The sequence below is a fragment of the Dreissena polymorpha genome, chromosome 4 (assembly GCF_020536995.1).
Source record: "Dreissena polymorpha isolate Duluth1 chromosome 4, UMN_Dpol_1.0, whole genome shotgun sequence".
In the NCBI taxonomy this organism is placed as follows: Eukaryota; Metazoa; Mollusca; class Bivalvia; order Myida; family Dreissenidae; genus Dreissena; species Dreissena polymorpha.
This window is the reverse complement of record NC_068358.1, coordinates 28700846-28712317: the sequence shown is the minus strand read 5'-3', so window position 1 is coordinate 28712317 and position 11472 is coordinate 28700846. Positions and strand designations below refer to the sequence as shown.

General features: G+C 34.0%; 1 protein-coding gene across 1 annotated transcript in view; it reads right to left on the bottom strand.

Moving 5' to 3' along the window:
- Window positions 1-11472, bottom strand: part of LOC127878312 (semaphorin-2A-like) — a 55210-nt gene that overhangs the window by 16955 nt on the left and 26783 nt on the right. Inside the window, exons 8-10 of the mRNA XM_052424834.1 lie at window positions 7895-8019; window positions 5126-5234; window positions 1058-1109 (exon numbers count right to left, since the gene is read on the bottom strand). Of these exons, the coding sequence (XP_052280794.1) occupies window positions 1058-1109; window positions 5126-5234; window positions 7895-8019 (286 nt within the window). The remainder of the gene's footprint in view (window positions 1-1057; window positions 1110-5125; window positions 5235-7894; window positions 8020-11472) is intronic.

The following is an 11472-nucleotide window of genomic DNA, read 5'->3' as shown; positions in this document are numbered from 1 at the left end:
AAAGAATTTTACTGTTTTTAGTCACGGTGACCTTGACCTTTGACCTAGTTACCTGAAAATCAATAGGGGTCATCTGCCAGTCATGATCAATGTACCTATGAAGTTTCATGATCCTAGGCCTAAGAGTTCTTGAATTATCATCCGGAAACCATCTGGTGGACGAACCGACCGACCGACATGTGCAAAACAATATACCCCCTCTTCTTCGAAGGAGGACATAAAAATGTGACTTCTAGAGTGTTGACAAAGTATGGCCAAATAATCAAATACGTATCACCCCCTTGAGAACATAATTTTCAATGCCCTGGATATAATGGACTTTTGCTTACGTTCTGGTCAAGTATCATGATGTTTTGACACAAAAATTGACATCTAGAATTTTGACAAGGATTCAATTCCGCAATATAAGGCCCTAGTGGCCATGTTATTAACAGGCTGAAGCCATTTTCAAATTCAGCCAAGCTATCATTAAACAAATGTTCTGGGCCAGTTTCATGACGATTAGACAAAAGATATGACTTTTAGTGTTCACAAGTTTTTTCTAATTTGATATTGTGTATTGTTTTTCAACTTGGACGACACGACACAGTTTCAAACGCAGCAAAGACAAAATGTTCTTACCAAATTTCATGAAGTTTTGGACAATAAATGTGGACTCTATAGTGTTACAGAAGTCAATCTTGACAACGTACAACAGAAGGTGCACGACAAACAACAGAATACAGATCACCACAAAAGCCCACCATGAGTCGTGCTAAGGAGGGGTGAAAACTGTATTGTTCCTGGTGTTATGTAATTGATGTAACTTTTGTGTCACATTTCAGCCTTCATGAAGAACATGTCCTTTAGTACTTTTTAACAAACCTGAGGTCCAAAAACACAGTCAGTTCTCACATTATGCAGCCTTTGCCACAGAAGTAAACCCCAAAGCAACAAATGACACAGCAAAAACTGATTTTAAGGATGTCAAAAAGTGTTTCTTGTCAGCATTAAATGATTGTTTCATATACAACGTTGATCAAATATGTTGTAATTTTACGTCCTCTGTCGTACATACCCATGCTTGAAAAACAGCCCAAAGTACTGGTCTCCACTTTTGTAGATATCATCTGCAAAAAAACAACACAATTATTTGATGGTAAGAGATATGCTTCTTCTTGTTTTACTAGTGTTTTTAATTGAGTCATGATTACTTAATGAATTTTGTATTGCCTTGAGATATTCTTGCAGAGATCATCTTATAGTACCGTAATTACTCTATGTTTTCCGACACTTGAATTTTTTTTATTTTTTTTTCGTGTCCGAAAACTTAGATACAAAAAGTATTCACAAAATACAGGTGTCTGAAAACTTAAGAGTTGAAAATTGAAGTGTCCGAAAATAGCCTCAATTGTATCAACGACTACCGGTAATAGCACGCGCTTGTAAAATACCATGCTGTAAAGTATAAATTACAGTTATATATGTTTGCACTGCATTTTAAATAATTTTAAATGCTTAATTTATTTGAAAGAGAGTTACTACAAGGTTGTACTTTGACCAATGAGTTCAAAGATAAGCATGTGATGTACCGATACTCGCTAGTATGAACCTGTAATTAACGCCAAAAACAAACAAACTATGAATTCTTCGTTTGTTCCTTACCGACAGTTGTTGTCTAACACCTTCCATTGTTCGTAAAACTTGCAATAGGGTGCATCACACTTTGAAGCGTTTAGTATTTGTCACAGTTATTTTACTGATAAGTGGTAGAACCATTGTGGTAGATAATTAAACTGTTAATTGGCGCTATCCCTGGCAATTGTTATAACGCTTATGCTATCGGGCGAAACCATTGTTTAATACCGGTTTACAAGGTTATTAACCCAATTACGCAAATGTAATGGTCCGTTGCCCTCAGGCATGCACCTGCCATGTTTTATAATGTTAATCTGGTTGTAAAACCCCATGATCGAAGTGTCATTAGATATCAAAAACAGGATATAAATTGTGTAAAATAACGCTGTGAAATATACTGTCCGAAAACTTAGAGACATTAATTATGGACGAAAACTCGTGTGTCTGAAAATTAAAAGTCACGACAAATAATTATTTTTGCTAAAAAAAGGGATGTCCGAAAACTTAGAGTGTCCGAAAACATAGAGTAATAACAGTATGTCTATTCTAACAGAGATCATCAAAGTAGTATGACACAGTAGTACAGGCCAATTCTTTAAGAGTAAATTCTTAAAGAGATCATCAAAGTAGTAAAGGCCAATTCTTTACAGGTCAATTCTTAAAGAGACCATCAAAGTAGTAAAATTCAATTCTTTACAGGTCAATTCTTACAGAGACCATCTAAGTAGAACAGGCAAATTCTTTACAGGTAAATTCTTACAGAGATCATCAAAGTAGTTAAATTCAATTCTTTACAGGTCAATTCTTACAGAGACCATCAAAGTAGTACCGGCCAATTCTTTACAGGTAAATTCTTACAGAGATCATCAAAGTAATAAAATTCAATTCTTTACAGGTAGGTAAATTCTAACAGACACCATCAAAGTAGTAAAGGCCAATACTTTACTTGTCAATTCTTACAGAGATCATCAAAGTAGTAAAATTCAATTCTTTACAGGTCAATTCTTACAGAGACCATCAAAGTAGAAAATGCCAATTATTTACAGGTCAATTCCTACAGAGATCATCAAAGTAGTAAAATTAAATTCTTTACAGGTCAATTCTTACAGAGACCATCAAAGTAGAACATGCCATTTCTTTACAGGTAAATTCCTACAGAGATCATCAAAGTAGTAAAATTCCATTCTTTACAGGTCAATTCTTACAGAGACCATCAAAGTAGTACATGTCAATTCTTTACAGGTAAATTCCTACAGAGATCATCAAAGTAGTAAAATTCAATTCTTTACAGGTAAATTCTTACAGAGATCATCAAAGTTGTAAAATTCAATTATTTACAGGTCAATTCTTACAGAGATCATCAAAGTAGTAAAATTCAATTATTTACAGGTCAATTCTTACAGAGACCATCAAAGTAGTTCAGGCCAATTCTTTACAGGTCAATTCCTACAGAGATCATTAAAGTAGTAAAATTCAATTGTTTACAGGTAAATTCTTACAGAGATCATCAAAGTAGTAAGATTTAATTCTTTACAGGTCAATTCTTACAGAGACCATAAAAGTAGTATGGGTCAATGCTTATAGAGACCATCAAAGTACTATGCGTCTATTCTAACAGCGATCATCAAAGTAGTATGAGTCAATTCTTATAGAGATCATTAAAGTAGTATGGGTCAATTCTTACAGAGATCATCAAAGTAGTATGGATCAATGATTATAGAGATTATCAAAGTAGTATGGGTCAATTCTTACAGAAATCATCAAAGTAGTATGGATCAATGCTTACAGAGATCATCAAAGTAGTATGGGTCAATTCTTACAGAAATCATCAAAGTAGAATGTATCGATTCTTACAGAGATCATCAAAGTACTATGGGTAAATGCTCACAGAGATCATCAAAGTAGTATGGGTCAATGCTTACAGATATCATCAAAGTAGCATGGGTCAATTCTTACAGAGATCATCAAAGTAGTATGGGCCAATGCTTACAGAAATCAGCCAAGTAGTAGGATCAATTCTTACAGAGATCATCAAAGTACTATGGGTCAATTCTTACAGAGACCATCAAAGTAGTATGGGTCAATGTTTACAGAGATCATCAAAGTAGTATGGGTCAATGCTGACATAGATCATCAAAGTAGTATGAGTCAATGCTAACAGAGATCATCAAAGTAGTATGGGTCTATGCTTACAGAGATCATCAAAGTAGTATGGGTCAATTCTTACAAAAATCATCAAAGTAGTATGGATCAATGCTTACAAAGATCATCAAAGTACTATGGGTCAATTCTTACAGAGATCATCAAAGTGGTATGGGTCTATGCTTACAGAGATCATCAAAGTAGTATGGGTCAATGCTTACAGAGATCACCAAAGTAGTATGGATCAATGCTTATTGTCAAGTTTTATGGGGGTTATTATCGGATTAACGGCTCCATTATGATATTGAGCAATAGATTAAGTAACACGGGGACAAACTGTCAGTACGATCAATAATTATAATGATTTTTAGGGACGCTATTTCTTTAATCAAAACCATGGGCATGGGGCTGGCAAAAGCATTTAATTTCTCAACAAAAACAAATAAAAACTTGTTTCGACAGGTATTTGTGAGCATTTCTGTTTAATAGTTTCATTATTATAATGTTCTGGGAAGGATATAATTTGATTAAGATACCAACAATTTCCGAAATAAAACGTTTATCATTCACTCGATGTACTATATTTCGGAGGTGTTAAAATTCGGGCATTTAAAGATAGGGAAATGTATGTCTTGGTTTTTTGTTGATAGTTTGTAAAAATATGTTTTATGTTATTTCAGGCAACTAGAATGGATGGTGGCAATTATCTGGGCCTTTCTGTCAGAAAATAGGCGTGAAAAAAAACATTCATTTTATTGAACCTCGAAATTGTCCACCACTAACAGAAAATGTTTTAACAACAGAAGCTGATGTATATCATGTCCAAATGACAAAATATAACTGTTTAACAATTTGAAGTGACAATAGATGCTTTATTTTCTGATGTTTTATATTTCTTTTTCCCTTTCAAATGATGTACATTGGTGTGATTCGATGTTAAAATAATAAATTTTGAAACATTTATGCAGCATACTGTTTAATACATTGATGTTAAAATTATTATATTATTTTGGTTATCTGTGTTGTTTATCAAGTTGAAAATTACGCTATTTATATACAAATAAAGCTTATTAAGACTTATGAAGGTATGGCTTATGAAGGTACTTGTTTTTTATGAAATATCATACTTTTTAAAGTGGTCATATAGTCAATGTAGTATGGTTTCTTTGAATGATTGTTCTTATTAATAAGGTTGATTTTAAGCGACAGTTTTGGCGTCGCGAAAAAGTGGTGACAACTTTTTTGGGCCAGTGAAACCCCTGACATATATCATCAAAGTAGTATGGGTCAATGCTTACAGAGATCATCAAAGTAGTATGGGTCAATTCGTACAGAGATCATCAAAGTAGATTGGGTCAATGCTTACAGAGATCATCAAAGTAGTATGGGTCACGGCCTGGCAGCGAGCAATTAAGCCTTGCCTTCTGGTATGACAGCCATTTTTCTTTGTTCATATAGCCACCACCAAGGTCTTGCTGCAATGGCAAAAAAAACAACAATGGATCTGGTTAATTCATGGCCACAGTTTTGGTACATGCATACTTTGGAACCCTGTTAAAAAACACTTGAATATTGCATACAAAGTTTTGAACAGACCAAAGGAAGGCAAACCTATAGTACCCTTTGGTAAGGTACCATTTAATACTATCTAGAACTTTGTATATGTGACTTACACCCCAAAACTGCTTCGTCAGCTATCTTCAAGACCTGCACAGGCTAATCTTGGACAGGCTTTACTAACATGCATTAGGCCCTGTTTTCTAAAAGCGTCCCTCATATAAACACATTTTATTAAAGCAAATATACCTGAAATGCTATATTACAAACATTTTCAATATCCTTTGTCCTCTACATAAAATGTAATGTTAAATTATTAAATGAGAAAATATTAATAATTTTCAAAACATAAATAACATGTATGGTTTCACACGTTTAACTTTGTTTCCAATGTAATGCAACAGTTATGAGTATTCCCATGTTTTAGATCACATTTGAAGCATTTTTATAAGTTACATTTTTGTTGACTTTCCTAACACATCATATAACATAGTTGAAGATACTTTGTCACCGTCAAATAAAGTCACATCACTAAGCAACACTGAATTAGCATGTTTACAAAACAAGAATATCAGTGAAACTGATGGATGCTCCCCTATGATGCGCTTTGTCAATCTATGTGTTAATAACCACCTAAAAAAATCTATTATTAGCCACTGTGACCTTGACCCCAGTGACCTCAAACCTCATCAAAAGGTAGAGGTCCATGCAAGATACCTACATGCCAAATATGAAAGAGATCGGTAAAGTATTGAAGGTGCTATGAGAAACTGTAACAAAAGTGTGACGGAAAAATCTATTATTAGCCTCGGTGACCTTGACCTTGACCCCAGTGACCTCAGACCTCATCAAAAGGTAGAGGTCCATGCAAGGTACCTACATGCCAAATATGAAAGAGATCGGTTAAGTATTGAAGGTGCTATGAGAAACTGTAACAAAAGAGTGACGGAAAAATATATTATTAGCCTCAGTAACCTTGACCTTAAACCCAGTGAACTTAACCCTCATCAAAAGGTAGAGGTCCATGCAAGTTACCTACATGGCAAATATGAAAGAGATCCGTTAAGTATTGAAGGTGCTATGAGAAAGTGTAACAAAAGTGTGACAGAAGAATATATTATTAGCCTCAGTTACCTTGACCCCAGTGACCTCAAACCTCATCAAAAGGTAGAGGTCCATGCAAGGTACCTACATGCCAAATATGAAAGAGATCGGTTAGGTATTGAAGGTGCTATGAGAAAGTGTGACAGAAGAATCTATTATTAGCCTCAGTGACCTTGACCTTGACCCCAGTGATCTCAAACCTCATTAAAAGGTAGAGGTCCATGCAAGTTACCTACATAGCAAATATGAAAGAGATCCGTTAAGTATTGAAGGTGCTATGAGAAAGTGTAACAAAAGTTTGACAGAAGAATATATTATTAGCCTCAGTGACCTTGACCCCAGTGACCTCAAACCTCATCAAAAGGTAGAGGTCCATGCAAGGTACCTACATGCCAAATATGAAAGAGATCGGTTAAGTATTGAAGGTGCTATGAGAAACTGTAACAAAAGTGTGACGGAAGTTAGGAAGTAAGGAAGAAAGGAAGGAAGGAAGGAAGGAAGGAAGGACAAACTGGCAGTTATATGCTCCGATGAAATTTTATTTCGGGGAGCATAAAAAATAATTTGTTTGTTCAAAGTGCGTGATTAAAATCAATCCACAATATATTTTATTGAACTTGAACAGGAAATATGTATGCTGCTTGTTAGAGAGATTATTGTTTTTTTTTAAGTTTAAAGAGTGAGCTATGGATTACAAAGTCATCTTTAATTCTCTTTATATTTACATTTGCAAACAAGAGAACCATATGTCCATTAAGCACTCAGAGTTCATTAACACTCATTGCTGAAGACTTGAACAGGCGATCTAGTTCTTTACCACACTTGGCCCAGTTTCTAACATGGCCTTCATATTGTAAAAATAAACATTCTAAACAAGTTAAATCAAGACAGTGTGGTAAATGTTGCACAAGATCAGTTTTAGATTTGACCTCACAACATAGTTTTTAAACTCACATGACCAAGATTTAAATTTGGAATGGATTTAGTCAGGATAAACAATCTTACAAAGTTTCATAAAGATTGAGTCATAAATGTAGACTCCAATATTGGAGACACGTGACCCAGATTCGAACTCGGCCTAGATCTTGTCTACATGAACATTCTTACCAAGTATCATCAAAATTGAGTAATAAATGTGGCCTTTTTAATAGCAACATGGTTTTTCTACGATTGTACCATGTGACCAAATTTTTAGAAGCCTGTGACCCACATTGGTCTCTGCCTAGATATAGCCCAATCAAACATTCTGACCAAGTTTTCCTGAATATTGGATGAAAAATATGGACCTCGATAGCGGTGACGAGTTAAAAGTTAACAACGCACATTACTGCACATAGGGTGATCACATTAGTTCACCTTCAGCACTTTGACCTCAGATTTTCACAAAATTATCTCTTTTTTGGTAAGTTTGTGAATGATTATGATTTTATTTTCAGCATGTATGATATCAGAAGTGCAACAATACGCAACCTACCTTGCACACTTTGGCTACTCTTGCGTATGTTTTTTTCACTAACGGATCCGGGAACTCCAGAGCAATTTCTCTGAAAAATGTGAAAACTTGGTTCCCTTCATCGAACGTGCCTGCGAACTGGGGGACTGAAAAATGGCATACCTTAAGGTAACAACATTATACCTGAAAGTCGAGGTGCATAAGGACCTTAATGTTGATAACAAAAACACACAAAATGAATTTTGACACACTATATAATAACTGAGTAAACATTCAACTTAAAAGGGAAAGTAATCAAAAATTTGAATCAGTTAAACACTTTAATCAATGTATAAATATTGCATAACAAAAACGGTCTTAAATAATACAGTAACCAAATATAAAATGCTTGCTTTCTGCAAGCAGAACTTCCCTTCATTACACAGATACATTTATATTCATATATTAAAATACTGAAACAATGTCAATCAACAACATCGCAAGCAATCTGTGGTACCACCAAACACACCCAGCATTACAAAAAGTGTACAAACCAAGAATGAAATGATGGGCCTGTAGTGCTGATATGGCTTTGATGTACACTAAATGTCAAAGACTTAACCTTATGAAATAGTCTTTGACATCACCTAACCAAGACTCAACCATGGCCTCAATATCATTTTAATAAAAATGTATGGCCAAGTTTCATCAATATTGAGTCATTAATGTGGATTCTATGGTCTTGATATTGCTATTTTAAAACCAAACCTGGCAAGGACACACGTGACGCAGATTCAAACTTGGCCTAGAAATTGTCAAGATAAACATTGTGATAAAGTTTCAGCAAGACTGAGTCATAAGTTAAGCTTCAAATGGTAACAATTTTTTTCCATAAAATATGACCTGGTGACCTCGTAAATAAATCCAATGACCATGCTTTAAACACGGCCTCGAAACCATCGAGATAAACATTCTCAAAGATGACCTCTCTTTAGTTGCCAGGACATTGTCAAGATAATAATTCAGAAAAGTTTTTGAGTCAATACTGTGACTAATTATTACAAGGTTTTCTTGAGATTTGACATGATGACCAAGATTATTTGCACGTCAATAGGATAGGAACTCAGTGTCTGGAAAGTTTTAATAAAAACATACTTAACAAGTTTCATCAAAATGGAGTCGAAATTGTGGCCTCTAGAGTGACAACATGTTGTTTTTTACTCAGATTTGACATGGTGACTTAGTTTTTGAATGCGCTGGACCCAGATTCCAATCCAGACTTTGTTATAATCAACATTCTGACCAAGTTTCTTTAAGAATATGTAATAAATATGGCCTCTTGAGTGGTAACAAGATTTTGGTAAGATTTGACCTAGTGACCTAAAATGTTAAAGTCTTAGCAAGATCCTCCAAGTAGAAAAGAAGTGTTTTAAACTCAAGCTATGGGTCATACTTACATACATATGGAGGGACAAGTGCAATGCTTTATGCTTAAAGTATACACATCATAAAAGCTTAAATTATCATGCAATCAACCTGCCCGTTAGTAATCCTACATATAACACTCGTTCTGTTACCAGGATAATCTTTGTCAATCCATGTGGAAGCAATAAAGTGATATCTACTTGGCTGATAATTTAGTAAGGTCAACATGTTACATTAGCACAATTATTAACAAGTAAATTTGTGAACAAATAAAATGTAAAGTAAAATTTATGTAAAAGGCACATGACCTATTAAAGCCATAGAAGAAATTGACAAGAAAAATTAAAGAAACAATAATTACGTAAAACACAACAGTATTTATTATTTAAAATATGGATTCTATACTGATTTATAAATTAGTTTTGTTTAGTTTCTGATTTGTTAATTTTAACGTTTCTCTTTTGAATATTAATTACATTTGTTTCTAATTATTCATCTTTTTCTTATAAAAATCATTAAATATTTTATAATTAACAATTATGTTTTTCCATTTAAATTTGTTATTGAACAACTTTATTTTAAACTTACTATTATAATAATACTATGCTATGTTCATCAGGATAGGTAACTACAATAAACTACAAATTTCTAAAAATTAAGGATTTTATATTGAGTAAATTGATCTCTACAATGAGAAGTCAAGCTTACAAGGCATGCCTATCAGAACATTTCAGAAAATAATTATCCCAAAGCTTTTTGAAAAGCTTATAGATATTGTCGTTATCTCTGCCGTCTGTCCGTCCGTCCTGGCCACTATCTCCTCCTACACTATTAGCACTAGAACCTTGAAACTTACACACGTGTTAGCTATGAGCATATATGCGACCATGCACTATTTGAAATTTTGATCTGACCCCTGGGTCAAAAGTTATGGTGGTTGGGTTGGGGCCGCGTCAGTGATCTCTATTTTTTTTATGTTATTTTACATTAACTTCTTCATTTCTACACCGATTTACTTCAAATTGATACTGAACATTTCTTATGACAATACAGTCAATTTCAACTATGCATGGCCCCATTACCAACCCTTGGACGCCCCTTGGTCAAACATGTGGCGTGGGGATACACATCGGCCTCTGCCGCATCATTTCTAGTTAACTTTTAACATGACAAACAACCATTAAGGCTATTCCATTACAGGATCAAGTATTTTCATAGATCTCATCCTGCTTACTGCTCATTACTATTTACAAAGTCCTACCAGAGAAACAGCTTAAGTACTGTAAAATGATTATTCTTCATCGGACATTTTCATTAATTACATATATTAACCGATCCACAGATTTCACACAGACACATCAGAAAATAAGTGACATGTAGTCCTCGTGTTTTTCCAAAATCAGAAAGCCTCTAATTTATTTGTCCATAAAAACAACAAGAAAGGTTCATTCCAAAGGATATAAATGTTTTACAGTTACATTTTATCCTTTAAGTCTGTAAAAAGGCATCAGTTTTAAGTAAAAACAAAAACAATGTTAAGCTTTAATACCAGGTTTCCCACACCTGATTGAGATTTGTGAAAATATGAAAGCTTCACAATACCATGAACTAATACTCCACAAAACAAACAACAAAACAACCATAATAATAAAAATTATAGTTTGGTTTGAAAATGAATGTGTCATACATGAAATATATGAATGTGCATGCCAGAACACAGCATTCACAACTAAAGCATTCTTTAAAACAAACAACCAAAAAAAATATAGTGAGTAACATGAGAAGTACCCATGCCACACATATACAGTCACAGTGACGTAGCATGCAAGGTAATAATTTAAACTTACATCCTTTATTAGCTAAAAAGCAAATTTCAGTATTTCTTTTATAATAAACTAGAATGATTTATTAACATAGCAGAATCATTAAAATAATACAATAATAATACAATTCACAAAATATTTCGTCAAATAAAGTAAACCCATAATCAAGAGATGTTTTTGTCAGAAACACAATGCCCTCTAATGCGCCACTTTGAAGCCATATATTTGACCTCTGACCTTAAAGGATGACATTGACCTTTCACCACTCAAAATGTGCAGCTCCATGAGATACACATGCATGCCAAATATCAAGTTGCTATCTTTAATATTACCAAAGTTATTACCAAGGTTAAGTTTTTGGACAGAGACACA